This window comes from Phasianus colchicus, chromosome 21, assembly GCF_987193195.1.
Source record: "Phasianus colchicus chromosome 21, bPhaCol1.hap1.1, whole genome shotgun sequence".
Classification (NCBI taxonomy): Eukaryota; Metazoa; Chordata; class Aves; order Galliformes; family Phasianidae; genus Phasianus; species Phasianus colchicus.
Window position 1 is genome coordinate 7,811,325 of NC_143456.1, and position 20,369 is coordinate 7,831,693.

Consider the following 20,369-nt stretch of genomic DNA (forward strand, 5'->3'; position numbering starts at 1 on the left):
CTGCGGGGCTGCACGGCCCCGGCGGGGTGAGCAGGTGGGAAGGGGAGGCTTAGCAAAGACAATCTGCTTTGGTTTGTGAGGTGGGGACTGGATAAAAGAGGAGGAAAATCTCCAGCTGCTTTCAGGAGGCTCGGGACCTGACGGAGACTGGAAATTCCCACCTGGGCTATTAGCCTTGTTTTTGTTTCTTTCCATCTCTGTGTCTGGGGACGGGGCTGCCCTTGGGGCCAATCCTGTCCTGGCAGCAGGGAGCTCTGCCAGCCCCGAGTGCTGCCTTTGCTTTTCCCTCACTGATCCCTACATGCAGCCTGACTGTATGGCTGCACCCTGAGGGGCTGAGCATCACCCAGCCGTGCTGCCGGGGCTGCAGAGCTCAGAGTCTCACCCCAACCCCACAGCCTCTATTTCCTGACTCGGCAAAGCAATCCTTCCCTATTTGAGTCGTAAGCTATTGGAGAACACATTTGAAATAATGATGCTCGTGTAATGGCAGTAACGACGTTAGGCGCTCGTACGTAACTCGATTTTATTTATTTATTTATGTGCCCTTTATTTAAGAGGGAATTTGCTGCTATTTTCTGGGCTTCGGGCCCAATTTTCTCTTCTTGCTGCCTGCACCGCATCCTGGAGGCTGGGCCCAAAGATGGAGGCTGAGTGTGGGAGCACCTCCAGGCCGGGCAGCACAGAGCCTCCCCCCCCTCACCCTCACCACCACCTCGCTGCGCTGTGTCCAGATGCAGGGCAATGACAAATTTGGATGCTTCTGGAGAAACGTTTTGTTTCCAGGCGAGGAACGAATGAGGGGAGTTTGCCGAGTGTCAGAGCGTTATGAGTCAGGGAAGTCCATTAACATTTACCAAAACCTGAATGAGAAATGGAATTTTTCATTAGACAAAGAGGTGGTGCGTCACTTTGCTGGGTTTGGGGGGAAGATCTCCAAAGAACGAAGCTTTATTTTTAGGAGACATCTGCATGCCAAGCTGCAGGAGGCTGCAATTCTGTGCACATTGCCGTGGGTTCTGCATGCTGGTGGGTCACCTGGTGGTGCTGCCCATGGTTAGCATGACGTGGCTGTGACACCTGGCGTGTCCCCATGTCACAACAGAGCCAGCATTGAGCTGCAGCACGGGAGCTGCCCTGTCACACGCAGGGGGAGCTTTTTGCACCACGCTCTCATAGCTGTTCTCTTCCAACACTCCTTGCTCAAAAATCCACTCCTGGCATCACGTGGAAGCGCAGATGTATTGATGGAGCACAGGAGCTGAGGTGGAAGCACCAGTTGGAGGCAGCTCTGCTAGCGTGCTGCAGCGTTCTCTTGCTGCTGCCTCACTGGGCAGCCTGTCCCTGTCCCTGCCCGTGTCCATGTCCCTGTCCCTACCCAGGAAGCATGGGGACATCACACTACGATGCTTTTCCCTCTACCTTGCTCTGTGCCACAAGCATCCAAGCACCACGTGTTGCTCCATCCCCTGGTGCAGGCATTTCTGCAGGGGGCACAGAGAGGGCTGAGCGCTCAGCACGTGGCGCAGCACCTCCTGGGCACCGCCGTGGGGCACAGGGACAACGCGGTCCCCTGAAGCCAGGTCAGCTCCATCCCAACCCACAGCTGTGGGGATGCAGCACAGCGGGGATGGGGCTCCTTGTGATGCGTTGCGACCTTCCTTCTTTTGAGGGGCTCGGGAAACAGAGTGTGCTGCAACCGGGAGCCAAAGGAATCGGTGAGGGCTCTCAGCCCCCCGGGGCCGTGCTGGGGAAGGGGCAGTGAGCAGATGCCCATCCCAGAGTCCAGGTCCGGCCACAGCCCTCATTCCTCCGCTGCCGGTGCCGCTTTGTTGCTAGCTGGTGACATCACCCAGAGCCCACCCCCTGCCTCCCAGCCGTCGCTCCGTCTCGCTCACTCCTTCGCAGGCAGAGCTGGCAGGATCGGGGCTGTGCGAGCACCGGGGCGAGCGGCAGCAGCATGCGTGCGGCGGCCGAGGCTGAGGGCACGAGAACCACGTAGGAGCCCGGCGGAGCCCGTGCCCACCGCCACCACCGTCGTGGCCTCCTCGCTTCTCCGGGGACGCCGGGACAGCCGCATGCATGACACTCCGAAAAGGAGAGAAAACGACCATAAGTATCCAGGAGCACATGGCTATCGACGTCTGCCCCGGCCCCATCAAACCCATCAAGCAGATTTCCGATTACTTCCCCCGCTTCCCCCGCGGGCTCCCCGCTGCCGTCGGCCGCAGCGGTACGTTGCGTCCTGCGGTCAGTCAGCCCTCGGTCGGCCCCACCGAGACGCCCCGTGAGGATGACGAGGATGTGGACCAGCTCTTTGGGGCGTACGGCACAACGCCCGCCCCTCCGCCAGCCAAGTGCCCTCCAGCCGAGGAGGCGGTGGACCCGGAGGGCTACGAGTCCGACGACTGCAGTGAGTCGCCAAGTTGGCGCGGGGAGTTTGCGGGGTGCGGGTCTGCGGGTTGGTCCCCATCTCGCTGCCCTTCCTGGGTGCCGACTGCCTGTCATGGCATTGCACTGCAGCGGTGACAAACCCTGTGCTGTCACCGTGGTGCTGCCCCTTGGGGGGAGAGAGGAGGGGGTTGGAGCATCCCTGCCGCAGCCAGGCTGGGCGCTGGACCCAAACTGGGGAAGTCTCCCGAGAGCCACCAGTTGCTGCGTTTGCCGTTGCGGCCGCTTCCCTGCCTCGGCCCCGCTCGGCTCCTTGCCCTCTCCGGTGGCTGCTGGCTGGGCTTGGACCCTTTGTTTCATCCCTGAGGGGTGCTCAGCCAGTGATGGGCATTGCCCGGCTTGGAATGGCACCCACCGGGAATCGCTGCCTTCAACCTCTGCAAACTCTGCTCACCATTCTTCACCCACTGACACAGATCTGCATCGCAGGGGCTGGGGGCATCCGAGCCCGGCTCCAGCAGATGCAGGTGTTTGCAGCTCAGTTTAACCCCTCCCCACCCAAAACGTCCTTCCCACCCGGCTCAGCTTGCAGGCTGCAGAGCAGCTGCTGTCTGGCTCTGCCAGCCGTGGCGGTTGGGGTAGCATCACTGCCCTCCAGCTCAGATACAAACCAAGGTCTCCGCTCAGCCCAGCCCTTAGGAGCCAGATCCTGCCCGGGGCTGAGCACAAAGTTTGCAGCCCGGAGGTGATGGGGGAAGCAGGCAGTGCTGCTGAGCGGTGCAGCATGCCCATCTACAGGGCAGGGGCAGGCTGAGCTCCCACCGAGCAGAGCTGTTTACGGCCCCGTGCCAGGCAGGCGCTGGCTTTTCCTGTGCCAAATGTTCCAGCCCCACCTGGGCATCTCTCCCGGTGCTGGGTGGCTGCCAGTTGGGTCCTGAGCACTGTCCCAGGCAGTGAGCTGCTGTACCTTGTGCTGCCTGCATCCAGGGGATGCTGGGCTATGGGTGTGAGCCCCATCCAGGCACTGCCTCCTTCCCAGCCCAGAGTTGGGGTCGTGTCACCCTATGAGGAGGAGGAGAGCAGCTATGTGCCCAGGGAGCCATTCCCCACTAAGCCATGTTTGTCCCAGCCAGGCAGTTAGCAGCGACTTTAACCGGATTTGGGTTATTTGCTGCTCTAATTATCAGATTGCCTTGACTCGTGCTGGCAATAGGAATGGGGGCAGTCGGGCTGTAGGGCAGAGATGTGCATGGGAGCTGATGTGCTCAGGGCCACGTTGCTTCCACCAACACCCGTGGGTGCTGCCATCCATGCGCTGGTGGTGCTGGAAGCTGTGGGCTGGGTGCTGGGTGCCAGCACTGGGAGCAGCGTTCCCTGCAGTGTAACAGGTGTCAGCAGCACTGCTGGGCTCCTTGGTCAGATGTGCTGGGTCCTCCCCTGGCATGGCAGGCTCTCAGCCAGGGGACAGAGCAGAGTGACTCTGGCTGCTATTAGGACACAAATGCACAGGGTGAGCCTATCCCTCCTCTGGGGTCAGCAGCCATCCACAAAACCAGCTGAGGGCTTGCTGGCCCCGTTTCACCACCAGGGAGCTGGTTGGGGATTTGTGATGAGGCTCAGCTGGGCTGGGGAGTGTCTTGCAGTCCCCCACATCCTCAGTGGGTGATTCAGGTCTGCATTAGTCACCTGCACTGCGCATTCCCTGGGACCCATCCCAGTGTGGAAGGCAGGTTGGTGGTGATGGTTTAGCCACCATCCCTGGTGGGGGTGTGGGGATGGCAGTGCTGGGGCTGGGACAGCACCCATGGGTCGCCCACTGCAGTGCCAGGTGACACCTGTGTGGGTGTCTTGAGTGCTCACATCTCCACCTTGGCCTCTGCTTTGGTGCAGCCAGGCTGGGATGTGCCAAGTATCATTCTTTAGGGATGCTCCAGACATCATTCCAAGGGATGCTCCCTGCATCACTCCATAGAGATTCTCCCTCCCAGTGCAGCCCCACAGAGGTGTGGGGTTTGTCCCATCTCCTATGGGTGTCCCTTTCTGAGCAAAGAAGTCACAGTGCTGGGAGGATTCGAGCTGCCTCTGGTTGGGGAGATGCAGCATTTATCCAGGTTTCCCTACACATATTCCTGCCTGGTGTTACCTCCACAGCTCCAAGCCACAGCCGCTGTTCCTCCCCATCCCTTTGCCCATCCACCAGCTGCCAGCCATGGTTTCCACCCCTTGGAAGTGAGGGAGCTCAGTCTGCAGCTCATGGCTGAGATCGGGGCACTGGGGTTATTTAGGAAAGCTCTTCTTCATCACAAAGTTACAATTAGGGAGGCAAAGTGATAATGTGGGTATTAATTACTGGCTGCTTAAAGGATGGGCAGGATAATGATGGTGTTGTGGGGTACCAGCAGATGGGGGAAGCAGGGGATGCATGGAAGGGATTTGTGGGGATGGGGATATTGACATCTGATCACAACTCCTTCACACATTTATAACCTGTGAATCATCTTTTCGATCTGGAGAAGGGCAAAAGAAGTACAGGGTTTTGCTCAGCAAACTGAACCAACCCCCACCTGGATCGGCCCAAATCACACCATGGTTCTGCTGGTGCTGACGGCACACGCAGAGTCGGTGTCATCCCCAGCATGGGGACAAATGGGGCTCTGGTCAGCATCCATCCTCCAGGGGATTGCCAGCACCAGGGGCTTTCCGCATCTTTTATCTCTGTATTTAAGACTGAGGGCAGTTTATTTTTTGGGGGGGGGAGGGGGGAGGTGTTATTAATTGCAATACTGTATTTCATTAAAGGGAGAGAGAGGGAGAAATTTGAAGGCCATCTCCAAATTGAAATTGCTGAAAGTCTAATTGCTGCTGACATCAGGGACCATTTAGTGCTGTAAAACATAATTGCATCTCTGAACTGTTCTGAGCAGATAAGTGTTCCTCTGAACACTCCTCCTGGAGAAGACAGAGGAGCTGATGAGCATCCATCAAACAGCTCCAGGAAGGAGCAGCTCCCTGCGCCGGAGCGTGCCAGGGATGAAGAAATATCGATTGCTGTCAATCTGGGGAAAAAAAACCCATCCCATCAAATGGGCTGTTGGCCGGGGGTGAACCCAGGGGCTCTCAGAACCCACCGGCCATGGTGATCCATGGCTGCCCGGCTTGGAAATGGCACAAATCCTCTCTGTTCTTCCTGCGGAGTCATTTGCTGACATTTTGCATGGGGCTGTAAGCGCACAGAATCACTCGCTGCCTTTCAGGACCTTTAAAGTGATCTCGGTCGCAGAAGGAAATGAAAGCAATGGAAGAATGGGGACTGATCTTTTGTAGCACATTAAAAAATACCCAGTTTGAAGGTTACTGAACCTGTGCCTTCTGTAAGGGAGCCCTAATCCAGACAATCCCCTACCGTCTCTTTACCGCTCCGCTCTGATCTCCCTGGCACAAAATCCATGAGCAGATTATCTTGGGAGCACCAGCGCTGATAAGCAGAGGGACTTAAGGCCTTTGGGCTTCTTTTTAATTAGTCCTGTAGTGGGTTTTTGCACTTTTTCGCAGCGCACCGCTTTGCTGGGCTTTCTAATGGCAGCGACGATGCAGAGGGTTCCTCAGTTTTGGAAGGGAAAATGCCATCTCTGCCTTCCTCTGCGAGCTGTGCCCAAGTTTCTGTGCTGCTCTGGGGCCACCCGTGCCCAAAGGTCCATGGTGGAAGATGCCACGTTCCACGCAAGTCAGATTTGATTCTCTTCCTAGCACCGTTGGTGGCACCTTCCCATCCACCTCTCCCACTTCGTGGCTGGGAAGGAGGGTCGGAACCTGCTAATGAGTTCACAGCTCCTAATGGTTGTTTTATCACTAGAGCAGAATAATCATAATAATAATGATACCTCCTGCCTGCTGTCTGGTGAGCGCTAAGCTGCCTTTGTAATGCCTGACAAAGGCATTTATTTACATTATTTTTTATTTGCAGTCTGTGTGATTAGAGGGCAGCATTCAGAATAGCCCAGCAGAGTTAAATATGTCTGGTAACAGTGCTTCTTGCCTAATTGCTGCCCTTTTCTTTTTTAGGCACTTGCTCCCCTAATTAAAAGCACAATCCACTTCCATCTCAGCTGCGAGGATGGCTGGGAGGGGGAAAGCAATAACCACAATAAGAGCAATGAAAGCAATAAAAGCGGACAGCTCGGTTTCTTGGGAATCAAAACTCACTTGCTCCTGCACCACCAATGCCCATCCTGTGGTGTACAGCCACAAGTGTGCATCTGCTGCTGCACTGCATGGCTGGACATGGAGCTCCATTAGGATTTCCTGACCAAATCCAGTTTCCACACCAAGCCTTTAATTTGTTTTATCAATTACCAAATCCAGCCATCAGAGCCTCTTTCTGTGATCAATACCAGAGTGTGCTGGGGCTGGTGGGAATGGAGAGGCTGTGATTGTGGAGGGTTCATCTTCCATAAGCAAAAGGCTGGATTTGTAAAGTTTGACTTTGGCATAAGCCCATGATTTCCGTGGTGATATTTTGGATGGTTTGGATAGACTGGGTGGTTGGGATGGTGATGGTTTGAGTGGTTTGATGGTATGTTGGTTTGGTAGCAATGGTGTGGATGGATTGGGTTGTTTGATGGAGTGGGTGGTGATGGTTTGATGGTTTGGGTGGTTTGTTGGTTTGGGTGGTTTGTTGGTTTGGGTGGTGATGGTTTGGGTAGTTTGTTGGTTTGGGTGGTGATGGTTTGGGTGGTTTGATGGTTTGGGTGATGGTTTGGGTGGTTTGTTGGTTTGGGTGGTGATGGTTTGGGTGGTTTGTTGGTTTGGGTGGTGATGGTTTGGGTGGTTTGTTGGTTCGGGTGGTGATGGTTTGGGTGGTTTGATGGTTTGGGTGGTGATGGTTTGGGTGGCAACGTTTTGGATGTCAATAATTTGGATGTTTTGGATGATTCGGGTGGTGATGATTTGACGGCTTGGGGGGAAGCATCTCTTGGGCTGAACCCATGGGGAACTGAGGAGTTGTCACATGTTCAGCCTCAACCTGCATCCCTGCCATCTTCCTGAGCCCTGCGGGTGAACTCCGCTGATTTATGACTTACCTGAACTGGCAGCTAACGTGCCATGAAATTACTCCAGAGCAAAGGAGGTGCATTACTCTGCCAGAAACCCCTCTGAATATTTGCTTTCCTCTGAAGGAAAAATATTTGCTCAGGAGCAGTGATTTCTGTTTGCTAGCAAGCAGACCTGTAGCTCGCGTGTGGCCGGGCTGGAAGATGGCTGTGAAATTGCAGCACAGAGCTTTTGATCCCCTGCATGGCCACCACCCCCGCAGAGCTGCTCTGCAGAGGCTTTGCAATGGGAAGAAAACCCCCAATTTCCTGCCATACGCTTTGTGCAATTTACCTCCTGGGCAGCGAGCCCTGCCTTGGTGTTAAGCAAAATTGCTCTGGTTTTTTGGTTGTTGTTTGTTTGGTTTTGGGGGGAAGCAGGGAGGTAGGCTGCTCTGGCTTTTTCATTTCTTCCGTTGGTGTGACTTGCTCAGTACAAAGGGAAAGAATTTCTCAAATCTATTTAACTCTTGCTGTTGAGGACCATGTATTGCCCTCCTGCCCTTTCCCCTTGGACCCATGCACTGCTGCAGCCAGATTGCCAATGCTGTAAGGGGACACTGCTCTGTTTGAAAGCAGTTTTGTCATCTTAATCATTAAAGTATTTCCATTCTCACTGGGCTTAACATACAGTTTGGAACTGGGAGCAGATCCCATTGGCAGATCATTTATTTGAAGGTATCAGTGTGAAAATACGCATGAGGGGCAGTGTGAAAATACACATGGCAGCAGTGCTGTGGGATGTGCTGAGCATGTGTCCCCATGGTGACTTGGCCACACTGCCCAAATCTTCCCAGGAATGGGGATCAGCCCCCCAAGAGACCTTCTGCTTTGTCCCAGAGCCCCCTGGATGATGCTCTGCGTTCCTCCAACGCTTCCATTCACTCCTTGTGGGCGAGAAGCCAGGTCTTACTGGATGTCTCTGATGAATAATGCCCCATGTCTCTTTCACAGCTGCTCTGGGAACACTGGATTTCAGCTTGCTCTATGACCAAGAGAACAACGCCCTGCACTGCACCATCAACAAGGCCAAGGTACGTATCGGCACCGGGTGAGTGAGGAGCAGAGCTGCAGTGGGCATTATAGGGCCATCAGAGCCCTGCTGAAAGCACGAGGCCCTTCCTCATGCCCACATCCCTTCCAGCCCCAACTCCATCCCATGCCCACATCCCCTCCAGCCCCAACTCCATCCCATGCCCACATCTCCTCCAGCTCCATCCCATGCTTGCATCCCCTCCATCCCAGCCCCAATCCAATGCCTCGCTGGCTGCATCTATTTATGTTTTTTTTTAGCAAAGCTCCCAACCCGATGTTGTTATTGACTTAACGCTGTGACCGGCTGTCAGTTTATAAATGGCTCTTTTAAATGCTGCTAATCACTGCCACAAAGTGCTCTGCCTCAGCTCCTTTGCCGTCTGCATGATTGAAGCAATTAGGGTGGCTTTTTTTTTTTTTTTTTTTTTGGTTTGGTTTGGTGTGGGTTGTTTTTGGTTTTGTTGGGTTTGGGGTTGTAGTTTGTTTTGGTTTTTTTTTGCACATTTCAGAGCAGAACATCCAGCAGAGGTCCTGACTGTGCCTCTGAATGCATGGAGCTTCGGGCACTGCTCAGCTCCTGGCCTTCACCCAGCCCTGGGGCCCGGAGGGACCCCTCCCCACAGTGTTGGGAAGGGCTGGGGCTGCTGGGCCAGGATCCCCTTCCATGCCCTGAGTTTCCCTCTGTGCACTCAGTAGCTGACCCTGCACACAGCATCGCTTCACTCGTGGTACGGGACACCCCCCGCCACGCTGACATTCAAGCGTTGCAGTCCTGTTCATTTCCATTCTGCTCTCATTCTCCCATTTTTCTCTTTTATTTACATCGCCATCTGCTCGCTCTCATTTCATCTCTCGCCTGGGGAAAGCTGCCAAAACTTGACTACAAAAAGGTAAGGGCCAGGACACCGGCGGGCGGCGCTGGGCAGGAGCTGCAGAGCTGTAGGGTGGTGCTGGGACACACATTGCCCTGGGCTGGGCTGGGCTGGGCTGCTCCAGCATTTGTCTTCCTTCTTTAGACCACCACCCCCCAGACAGTCCTCTCTTTTCCTTTTGTTCCTCCTGCTTCTCTAGTTTAATTCCCAGCAGTTTCACATCAGCTGGTGTTCCTCCTGAGTCCCAGGTTATCGCTGTGGAGGGGGATGCTGGGTTCTTGAATGCACCAACCTGGGTTAAACCCCACCAGCTGTGGCCCTTTTCTGCTCTGCAGCCATCAACTGCTGTGCTAAGCAGCAGCTCAGGGCTCATCCTTCCACGGATGGGTCTCTTTGTGCCTCAGTTTCCCTAACAGGGCACAGAGATACCTGCCTTGCCACTAAATCCTATTGATAACCCCTCAGCTCTCTCAGAGCAGTTTTATGGCCTTCCATGCAGTGAGGATGATGGCATTCTCACACCTGGGGTCTTCATATTACTCCCAACCTCTCACGGAGCTGGACATGGCATTGGGACCCATTTTGCAGGCTCCCATCCTCCATAGCACATCTGTTAAAAAAGCCTTTAATAGCATCCTCAGAAGGTAATTTAATTGAACTGAATGGATGGGTGAATTACGGAGCTGCCTCTCTCTCTCTATCCATTTTCATGGGAATTTGCTTGCTCGCTTTATGATTTCATTTGCCATGTAGCATCCAGGCAGGTGGGGCACGGAGCCTGCGGGCAGCACCTGCTTTTCCCTGCTCTGAGTGAGCACTAAGCCCCAAATTAGGTGCTGAGCCCCAAATCAAGCGCTGAGCCCATGCTGGGGCCATCCATGTGTGCCATGAGTGCCCATGGAGCTCTGATCTCCCTGTGTTCCCCATGGCAGTGCTGGGGAGGTGATGCGAGCTGCGGTGCTGTCGAGGCAGAGCCATGCAGCCTACATTCACTGCTGATATTTTTATCCTGCTGGCTCTGGGTGAGAAGCCAAATCCTCTTTGCTGGGCACCGTTTGGCCGCAGGGCAGAGCCCTCCCCGAGGTCAGCACATGGTCCTTGAGGCCCCAGGCTTGACAAGTTGCAGATGGAACCCAGCTGGGGACACTTGTCCCATGCACATGGAGCATGCGGCCATTTACCCATCTCCTCACTCTGACCCACCCTAAAGCAGCCCCTGCTTGTGCTCTCATCCCACACCGCCTTAGGGGCACAGCTCTGCCAGCTGCAGCCATGGAAAAGCCCTGCAAGGCTCCCACGCAGCCTGGGGGCATTTCTAGGGCTGTGATTCCCATCTGGGAACAGAAGCTCTGTTTGTTATGCTCCTGCATTGCTTCCCTTCACTGTTGAATTGGATTCATACAGGTTTGGGGCATCGCCCTGCCATCGCTTTCAGCCCCATTGTTGCTTGGAAGCCACACACAAAACCCATCATCAATTGGCACTGTGACCGTGCCATGGCTGTGCCACTCCAGTGAGGGCAGGGAGCAGCAGCACAGCCACAAACAGGAGTGGGGATTGTTAGCTGCTCTAACCCTGCTCATCACTCTCTCCCCCAGGGCCTGAAGCCAATGGATCACAACGGTTTGGCTGACCCCTATGTCAAGCTGCACTTGCTTCCCGGGGCCAGCAAGGTGAGATGCACTCATTTCTCCCTCCCTCCCCATCACTTTCCCCGCTGGATCAGTGAGGGTTTCCCCACTGGGAGCTGGGAGCAAACCAGCTCTGCTTTGCTTTGGTTTTGTCTTTCTTCTTCTGCATGTTGAGCCCCTCCGATCATAATAACGCGTGGTATCACTCGTAAGGGAAATATTTCCATCTCCCGAAGTTCAGTGCTTGCTGGAGAGAAGAGTAATTAAAGATATTGATGTGTAGTGAGAGCGCGGTGTAACTGATGGGGATGCGGAATTTAAATGCTAAATGTATGTGTGATGAATATTAATTGCGCTCTCAGTTTACCACCGAAGGAAAGACCTTTTGAGGGGAGGCGTGTTTACTTGTTACGGTTCAGCCAAATTAATTCATAACGTTCAGGGCAGCAGAGGGAGTTTTTAACCACATTCTGAGTTCCGCGGGAAATAGGAGAGCTGTCAGCGCTTCCATTGCGCACCGCTTCCCTTCTTGTAGGCACACAGCTTAGGGGGGCTGGGCAGCACTGGGGGAGAAGACACACACACCAGGGCTGAGTATCACCCCTCCACTCCAGGGTGAAGGCTCAGGGTCTGTTTTCCTCTCCCCAGCCCCCAAAGTGTGGGTCCCACGCTTGAGGCTGCGCCTGCAGAGCTGCAGTGCTGGGAAGTGTTCCCCCCGCTAACAGAACGCATTAGAAGGGAGTTATTTACAGTTCTTATTTTGAGTCAGCCAGGGTTGGGAGCTGTGCTGGAAGCGGGAATGCAAAGTACCAGCCAGAACTGCAAATTGGTCGTTTTTAATGAACCTGAAAAGACGTGGTATTTTTTTTTCCCACCCCCCCCTTTCGTTCCTGCTGTATAAATGCAATCCCTGCTCTCGCTGCCTCTGCCAAGACTCTGCTGCCTGGGCACCAGCAGGGGGGATGCAGGGCTGGGTGCTTTGGGAGGGGATGGGGGGCTCCCCATGGGGCTGCCCGGCTCCCACTCACCTCCATCACTTTTCCAGGCAAATAAGCTGCGAACCAAAACGCTGCGCAACACTCTGAACCCCACCTGGAATGAGACCCTCACCTACTACGGCATCACCGACGAGGACATGATCCGCAAAACGCTGCGGTAGGGCCTTGGGGACCCCCTGCACCTCTCCCTGCACCACCCATCATTTCCCTTCGGAGACACGGGTACCTCTTGTCCCAGCTTTTGGGATGGGGCAGTGAACCGTTGCGATAAGAGATGTGTGTTTGGATGTATTTCTCATCATCTCTGGTTGAGGTTTGGTCCCTGTGAGCTCAGCATCGCACGGCATCACACGGCATCACAGTGCTGGGAGAGCATCCCGTGCAGGCTGGGAGATGGGGATCTGTGTGCAGACAGGCTGTCGTATCCTGGCCCCATCCCATCGTGGATCCATCCCACAGCCAGAACCCAGCCCTGCTGCTCCAAAGCTGCCCGTGGAGCTGATGGTTTCCCCCATGCCCGCAGCGCAGCCCTGCTGGGGGAGCAGAGCCCACCTGTTGTCACAGTGCGTGTGCAGATGAGGAATTCAGCACCGTGGGTTATTATTTCACATGGAAAATATTAGTCATGCTGAAAGTGCCGCAGGCTCGCCGGGCTGGAAAGCCTCTGGTTTATTATTATTAGCGGTGGGGATTTTTTTTATTTTTTTTTTTCCACTGCGGGCTTTGAAGTTTGCAGCCTCTCAAGCGTGGAAATCAGTTTGGGGGAGATGTTTGCTGAGATATGTGCTGAAATGCAGCAGGGAGCCCAAAGAATCACAGAATGGCCAGGGTTGGAAGGGACTTCAAGGATCATGAATCTCCAACCCCCCTTCCCAAGTGCAAAACTCTGCACTTTGCCGTGTTGAACCTCATCAGGTTCACCCGGGCCCACCTTTCCAGCCTCTTGAGGTCCCTCTGAATGGCATCCCTTCCTTCCACCGTGTCAACCACACCACTCAGCTTGGTGTCGTCAGCAAACTTGCTGAGGGTGCACTTGATTCCGTCATCGATGTCATTGATAAAGATGTTACAGAGCACCAGTCCCAAGACAGACCCCTGGGGGACGCCGCTCGTTACCTGGACATGGAGCCCTTGATGACCACCCTCTGTCTGCGGCCTTTCAACCAGTTTCTTATCCATTGAGTGGTCCACCCATCAAATCCACATCCCTCCAATTTGGAGATAAGGATGTGGTGGGGGACCGTGTCAAAGGCCTTGCTCAAGTCCAGGTAAATGACATCGGTTGCCTTTCCCTTGTCCACCGATGCCGTCACTCCATCATGATGGAGAGCAGCTCGGCAACCACCTCAGCCAGCTCCTTCAGAACCCTGGGATGCACTCCATCCAGCCCCATAGACTTGTACACATTCAGTCACTTGAGGCAGTCTCAGACCTGCTCTGTCCTGGCTGCGGGGGGTGGAATTTACCACCCCGGTCCCCACCCAGAGGTTTGCCTTGCACTGCTGGCTCCCTGCATGGCTGATGCAGGGATGCTGTGCCCGGTGCTGTGGTGTCCCTTCCTGCAGGATCCTGTGGTCACAGCTCTGCCTTGGGATGGGTTTTGTGCCAGGAGAACAGAGAGAAGCAGTGGAGCTTTTGCTTTCCTTGGAAGTGGCTCTGGAGAAGAACAATGTTAGGGTAGAAGAAGCATCCTGCCAGGGCTGCTGCACTGCATGGGCTGTTCCTCTGCTGATACAAAGCTTTGGGCTCCCGTGGCTCCGTTCTTAATCTTGCATGGAGAAGCCAGCACTCAAAATTTGACTGCTTTTCATTTCCCCAGGAGCCGTTTCCCATCCAAGGGAGGAGATTTTCTTTATCCTGAGGCACCTCTCAGATGAGATGCAGCTCCTTACAAACAAGGCACAAAGTAGAAAGTGCAGCTTTTGGTGTAATTCCTCTCTCAGATTTCCTGCTTTTTGGAGGAGGGGATGTTTGGTCGGGCAGAAGGTGCACATTGCAGCTCCCAATGGATATGGAGGCAGATGTGTCCGGGTGGCAGCTCTGATGGGATGGGGCTGAGGGGCTCTGGGCACATTGGTGCTGGGCTGCAGAGGGGCACAGCTGTGATTGTGGAAACCCTTCCACGGAAAAACAACAGCGTGGATCAAAGCACTGCAGTCTTTGCTTCCAAGCTGCTCAGGGACCACGGGGCTTCAGGGCTGCTAAAGGGCTCTCAATGTTCCCTGCTCAGCTGGGCTGCTCCTGGCTGGGAACCCAGCACCAAACGTGGCCCCACAGGGCAGCAGTGATGTACAAGTGATGAGCAAGCAGCATTTTGTTAATGAAGCAGCCCCCTCAAACTCCCCCATCCTTCGGGTTTCAGGAAATGCAGCAGGTGGGAGGATCTTGAAAGGTCTCATCCATTCATCAAGCAAAGTCCTCACATCCAGTCCCAGCCTGAGCAGCAGGGCTGTCTGCTCTATGGGGCTGGGGGTTATGCAGGGGGCAGGAGAAACCAATAGGGACATGAATGTGGGTAGAATTCGATCACCTCCATTTAAATAATCCCGTGTAATAGGCACTAAATAGATCACATTGGTAATAAATACCAGAGCTGGCCGGGGACAGGATCTGATTATTCATATCTAGATATATTGGCAGAGTGATGCATTATTCATGTGCTACTCAGCGTGCCCGCGAATGCCAGGAATTCTTTGTTTAATCATGTGTTTGACAAACACCGTGACTCATTACATATATTATTCAGAAAATAGTATTTGATCGGGTCCGAAAGGCACAGCACAGCTCTCTGGGCTGTGGGGTCCCAGGCTGCTCTGTGCTGGAGCCGTGTGGGCATCGCACTGCTGTGGTTTGTGTGCTCAGATGCAGAGCTTTTGGGATGGAGCCCAGCAATGAAACCTCACTTTGTTCCAGGGAGAGCTGGGCAGTCCCAGGCCGCTGTCTCTTCCCGTGTTCTTTATGACATGTAAGCATCATCTACGTCCTGCACATCCGCTGAGAGCTATCCAAGTTGCTATAGGGACCGCACGGGATCTTAGAGACAGGCGCAGCATCTCTGGCATCCGCTGCTTGCTCTGTGCACGCAGAAAAGGGTGGGGGGCCCCAGATGAGTTCCTCACTGACCTCATCCTCCTCTTTCTGCACCAGCAATAAGGCAGGAGCCGCTCCTTACGCGGGCTGACGCCGTGAGTCAGCAGTGGGGCGGCCGGAGCTGCAGTGAGTCAGGGCCGGAGCAGTGGGAGGGCAGCGAGTGGGGATGCTCGTGGGCATCCAATACCCCTTCACAGTGCTCCCACAGCCCAGAACCCCCACTGGGAGGTGTCAGAGCGTGAAGAAGCGAGTTGTGTTGAAGGGAGAGGCGTGAGGGGGTGATGTTCCCGTTCAAGGGCTCACGCAGGGAGCGAGGGCGGCTGCTGGATTCTCTGTTTGTCATAGAGCTGATTTTCTAACCCAGGGCATACGAATTCCATCACAACGATTCCTTGTAATAAAATTCAAGCCGGTGTAATTGCATTATGCCCATTTCCAAGGGCAGGGCTGGGTTCGGAGCTGCACTCATCTGACTCACATTTCGGCACTGATGGGGCAAGGCACTGCCAGCCCATTGTGGTTCAATAGAGAAGAACCAGGGCTGGGGCTGGCAGAGCAGCAGGCTGCCTTGGCTCTCCTGGATGCTTTGGGGAGGCAGCCAGGAGGGTGTAGGGCAGGGGAACGTGTTACTCACATTGTCAGAAGGTAAAATCTGCATTGGCCTGGTGTAAGAGCAGAGCTGGCTCTGCACTCAGTGCTCCCTCCCCACACACACAGGTGATTGCCTCTTGTCTGCAGTTACTGCTGCTCCTCTGCTGGTTTGGGTCTTTGAAAGAAAGAGAGGGGGAAGTAGAATAAAAACATATTGAGCTCGCATTTCAGATTCTCTTTGAGGATTCAGCTGTTTGGTGGGGTGTTTTTCTCCAGGAGTATCTATAGTAACGCTGCATTTGGCGATGGTTTTCTGGAGAGTGCTTTCCCCACGGTGAAAACCCTTGGCCTTTTTTCCCAACTCCTCTCCCTCTGCCTGCTCCCCTGGCCTGGTGCTCCCTGTGCAGCACTGCTGAGCCATCCCACACAGCACCTCTCCAGGTCCTTCTCCTCTGGTGGTCAAATTGCCAATGGATGAACCACCCATCCATAGTGAAACCACCCATGGATAAACAGCTCACACATAAAGCATCCATGGATAAATCATCCCTGAAGAAACCAACCATGGAGAAACCACTCATGGATAAACTACCCATTGATAAACCACCAACAGAGAGATCCTCCACCCATGGATAAAACTCCCATGAAGAGATCATCTACCCATGGATAAAACCATCCATGGAGAGATCCTCCAGTCATGGATGAACCACAGTGTGCCATTTGTTCCACTGACATGGGATTTTTGGGCACTATTTATCTGTAATTAAGTTTCCCTCTCCCAGACAGATCCCATTTACCAAAAACTCTTAAGGCAAAGAGCAGTCCTGCTGGAAGAAGTGAGAGATGGGCAGCAAGGGGAATGTCAGACAGAGAGGTAAACGGGCAGCGAAAGGATGGGAAGCTTGTAGGAACATCTAAAAAGGGGGGCAAGGAGAGACTGGAAGAGAAGGGAAACATTGGTGATGTCCCCAGCAGCAGGGACACAGAGAATAGCTGTGCCCTGCTCATGCTGCCCTGTGCTCCTCCCAGGATTTCTGTCTGTGACGAGGACAAGTTCCGCCACAACGAGTTCATCGGGGAGACGCGGATCCCGCTGAAGAAGCTGAAGCCCAACCAGACCAAAAACTTCAGTATCTGCCTGGAGAAGCAGCTGCCGGTGAGTGGGAGGGGTCACACTGATGTCCCCACGGGGCTGCGTGACACCAAAAGCACATTGCAAACAGCACTGAGGCTGGTTTTGAACCCGGTGCGTGCTCATGGAGTAAGCGAGCAGCCCCAGACTGGGCGCATTCCCTCCCCAGATAGACAAAACAGAGGACAAGTCGCTGGAGGAGCGCGGCCGGATCCTCATCTCCCTCAAGTACAGCTCGCAGAAGCAGGGCCTGCTGGTGGGCATCATCCGCTGCGCCCACCTGGCTGCCATGGATGCCAATGGATACTCCGACCCCTATGTCAAGACGTGAGTGATGCTGCCAATGCACCCCACCCCTGCCCCTCCCCAGAGCGAAAATTAAGTGATCTCATTACGGGATGTAACTCACACCCATCCCTCACCCCTTGTCCCCGTCCCCCGTGTTCCGACCCAAAATTCAGCACTTATAGGGATGGTGTTTGTTGGGATGATGCTACCGAGATAAAATGCAGCCTGTGGGAGTTCAGTGGTGGAGATTGTTGGCAGAATGCTTCCAGATTCTTTAATTGCTGTTCAGGAGTGGAGACATTTATATAAAAACCCACCCCTTCTTTTCTGAATGCTCATAGGAACAGCTCAATCCCTAAAGCAAAAGAATGAGTCCTCATTTTTCGTGGTATTTTGGACGCTGCCGTGCGCATTGCAGGCAGTAGATCATGTCTGCAGGGCTGGAAGCTGAGCAGACAGACAAGCGATGTTTCTCAGTGCAAATCCTAATTTTTAATGATGAGCAAGAGGTGGAAAGTGGTTCTAGCATGGGAACGGAGCCGGGGCACAGCAATGGGGAGGATGCTCCTGCTGCCTGCTGGCCCTGCGGCTGCGTGCTGATGTGGTGAGCCGTTTCCTTGCAGTTATTTGAAGCCAGATGAGGACAAGAAGTCAAAGCATAAGACGGCAGTGAAGAAGAAGACGCTGAACCCTGAATTTAACGAGGTGGGTCTGTGGTTCTCACCCAATGGGCTTTTCTCAGTGCTGTGAGTGAAAGGCAAAAATAAACCAACTCGGTCACTACGGGAAGGGATGGAGATGAGCTCCATGGGCACTGGGCTCTGTGTAGGTTCAGACTGAGCACTCGTGGTCTTCCTGCAGGAGTTCTGCTATGAGATAAAGCACGGCGACCTGGCCAAAAAGACCTTAGAAGTCACTGTGTGGGACTACGACATTGGGAAATCAAATGACTTCATAGGTGAGTGGGGCCCCTTGGAGCACCACATGTCTTACAGCCGTTGTGGAGAACAAACATTCCTTGCTTTCCTCTCCTTTCCCAATTTCTCCCCTGGCTTTTCTCCCAATGGAGAAGCTGTCCTACCTCTTCCCCTTCACCCAACACCTCCCTTTTCCTTCTCTTTGTTCTCCTGCTGCCCCTGTGCCATGCTGTTCTCCACTTTATCCCCCTTGCACCTCCTGTCCTGCCTCACCGCCGTCCCTCCGTCCCAGCTGCTTCTTTCATGCTTCACTTCTTCCTCTTCCCTTTCTCCAGCTGAGGTTTCTCTCCTTTTCCCACTACCTTTTGCTCTTCTCACGCTCATTTTTTTAATCTCCGTCTCATATGCCTACTCCTTTTTCACCTGCTGCCCTTCTCCATCCTCCTGCTTTGTGCTCCATCTCCACGTGCCTTCCTGCTGTGTTTCTGCTCTGCTTTCCTCCTCTTGTGCACCTGAGCCTCCTCTCCCTGACCTGAGCAGGCAGCAGCAACTCATCCCCCCCTCCTCGTTTCCAGATTATTTTTCCTGGAAAAAAAAAAAAAAAAAAGAATCCAATTGAACACAGAGGTTTCATTTGTCTCTGTTGGATGTCTGGGCTTCAAAGTACCACCGAAGCGATGCTGTTAGCAGCTGTGGTGATGTGCTGCTAACAGGAACCCAATAGCTCTGCTGCCACAACTGCAAATGGGTCCTGCAAGCAGGGGCCTTGGGGAGGGCTGGCGTGGCTGCGTCCTGCTGCGCCCCAACGTGTCCTGTTGCACACCCACCTCTTCTCTCTGTCTCTCTCAAGGTGGAGTCGTGCTGGGGATCAACGCCAAAGGCGAGCGGCTGAAGCACTGGTTTGACTGCCTGAAGAACAAGGACAAGAAAATCGAGCGCTGGCACACGCTGACAAACGAGCTGCCGGGGGCTGTCCTCAGTGACTGAGCACCCCGCACTGCTGGGGCTCACAGGGCTGCAGGGCACAGCCCTGTGCCGTAGAGGGGAGCACTTCCCAGGGAGCAAGGCAGAGGCCACGTGCTCTGCTCGATGGGTTCCATCCCCTGCAGCTTTTCCAGAACGCCTCTGTGCACCTTACACACACCCACAGGCATGCACGCACGTGCACACACACACATGCACGACCACGTGCTTGCACACACGTGCACACGCACGCACTCAGCACACACCTGCATGCACACAGGTCTGACTCCTCTCCCAAACTCGTCGCTGTACCGACTTACCTTCTCGCTGCCTTGCAATTCAGTGGCAAAAATGAATGCATCAGTCTTCGTTTGTGTATCTACTACGAGCAAAAGGCGTCACTAAAACATGGGACTATTTTACTGAGGCCACCGTGCCCCGTTCCTGGTGGTTTGTCAGTCTTTGTGGTCTGGGCCTAAACAGTCTTTTATGCATTTAAAGCTCCTCCGTCGGAACGACTGTGTTCTCTGGTAACATGGGAAGGCTGTTTGCTTTTCTTCCAGACAATTTGTGCTCGCTCTCTCTGACAACGCAGCTCGGCCTCCCTGGGATCTGCCACGAGGAATAAAGCAGGAATTTTTCCTGCTCCCTTCCGCTCTCCCTGCAAACCCTTCCCCGGAGCCTCCCAGCACACAGAACCCAATGAGGCACCGGCGGGTGACAACTCTGCCAAATGCTGCTGCACCTTGCCAGGAATATCAGAAGCCTTTAAACCACAGTTCCTTCGGAGGATCTGCTGTCCCGTCCGGTCTCAATCTCTTCCCTCCAGCTTCAGATCCGTGTAGCCGTGTGCGCGTGGGTGTCGACGACTTCCTTTCTGAAAGCAATCAGATCTCTGGAAACCTCTGCTGACTTTTCCAAGTTCCGATAGCGTTACACTATGTTTGATATTGGGGTCGGGGAGGAGGGAGGGAAAAAAACGTTCATAGGGTCTTTTTTAATAACTTCATATTTGTAATGCATTCTACAGATATGCATGGATTTTACTGGGATGCCAGCAGCGTGCCCATGAGGATGCTCCTGGTGCTCCGGCCCCGTGCTGCCAGGGCTGATTTTGGGGTGCAGGAGCTCATGGAAAGCGGCCGTCAAGAAGTGATGGGATGGAGCACATCCCGCTGTGGCACGTGGGGTTTCCTCACTTTGTACCGAAGCCTTTTCTAAGCAGACTGTCCGTGCATCCCAGCTGCATGCAGAGCGGTGGTCGTCGCGCCCGCCTTGTGACATGTTTGATACCGATGTTTTGCTACCATGTGAAGGCTGCAGAAATCGTCCTTACCTGCATCCTAAAGGAATTTTTGTATTTCAGTATTA

General features: G+C 54.1%; 1 protein-coding gene and 1 long non-coding RNA gene across 3 annotated transcripts; one reads left to right on the top strand and one right to left on the bottom strand.

Annotated features, from left to right (window-relative positions):
* The first annotated feature begins 1,832 nt into the window (after positions 1–1,832).
* Positions 1,833–20,366, top strand: DOC2B (double C2 domain beta). The gene is made up of 9 exons (XM_031591564.2): positions 1,833–2,413; positions 8,436–8,515; positions 10,987–11,061; positions 12,065–12,174; positions 16,728–16,854; positions 17,000–17,157; positions 17,742–17,823; positions 17,980–18,076; positions 18,886–20,366. Exons 1-9 carry the CDS (start codon positions 2,083–2,085, stop codon positions 19,020–19,022), a joined length of 1,197 nt encoding a protein of 398 aa, XP_031447424.1. The 5' UTR covers positions 1,833–2,082; the 3' UTR covers positions 19,023–20,366.
* On the bottom strand, positions 14,981–18,945 carry LOC149915318 (uncharacterized). 2 transcript variants are annotated; one of them, XR_016459231.1, is made up of 4 exons: positions 18,863–18,945; positions 18,459–18,620; positions 15,742–15,873; positions 14,981–15,091 (listed from the first exon to the last, which is right to left on the bottom strand). It is a non-coding gene; the product is annotated as an uncharacterized LOC149915318 (long non-coding RNA). The 2 variants fall into 2 exon arrangements; XR_016459232.1 differs by lacking the exons at positions 14,981–15,091; positions 15,742–15,873 and adding an exon at positions 17,547–17,862.
* Positions 20,367–20,369: the final 3 nt, after the last annotated feature.

What these genes read in the sequence shown, in the direction of transcription:
- DOC2B (XM_031591564.2), top strand. Translation starts at nt 2,083, where the DNA reads ATGACACTCCGAAAAGGAGAGAAAACGACCATAAGTATCCAGGAGCAC. An exon ending in CTACGAGTCCGACGACTGCA is followed by an intron (nt 2,414 to 8,435) that starts GTGAGTCGCCAA and finishes TCTCTTTCACAG; the next exon opens with CTGCTCTGGGAACACTGGAT. An exon ending in TGCTTCCCGGGGCCAGCAAG is followed by an intron (nt 11,062 to 12,064) that starts GTGAGATGCACT and finishes TCACTTTTCCAG; the next exon opens with GCAAATAAGCTGCGAACCAA.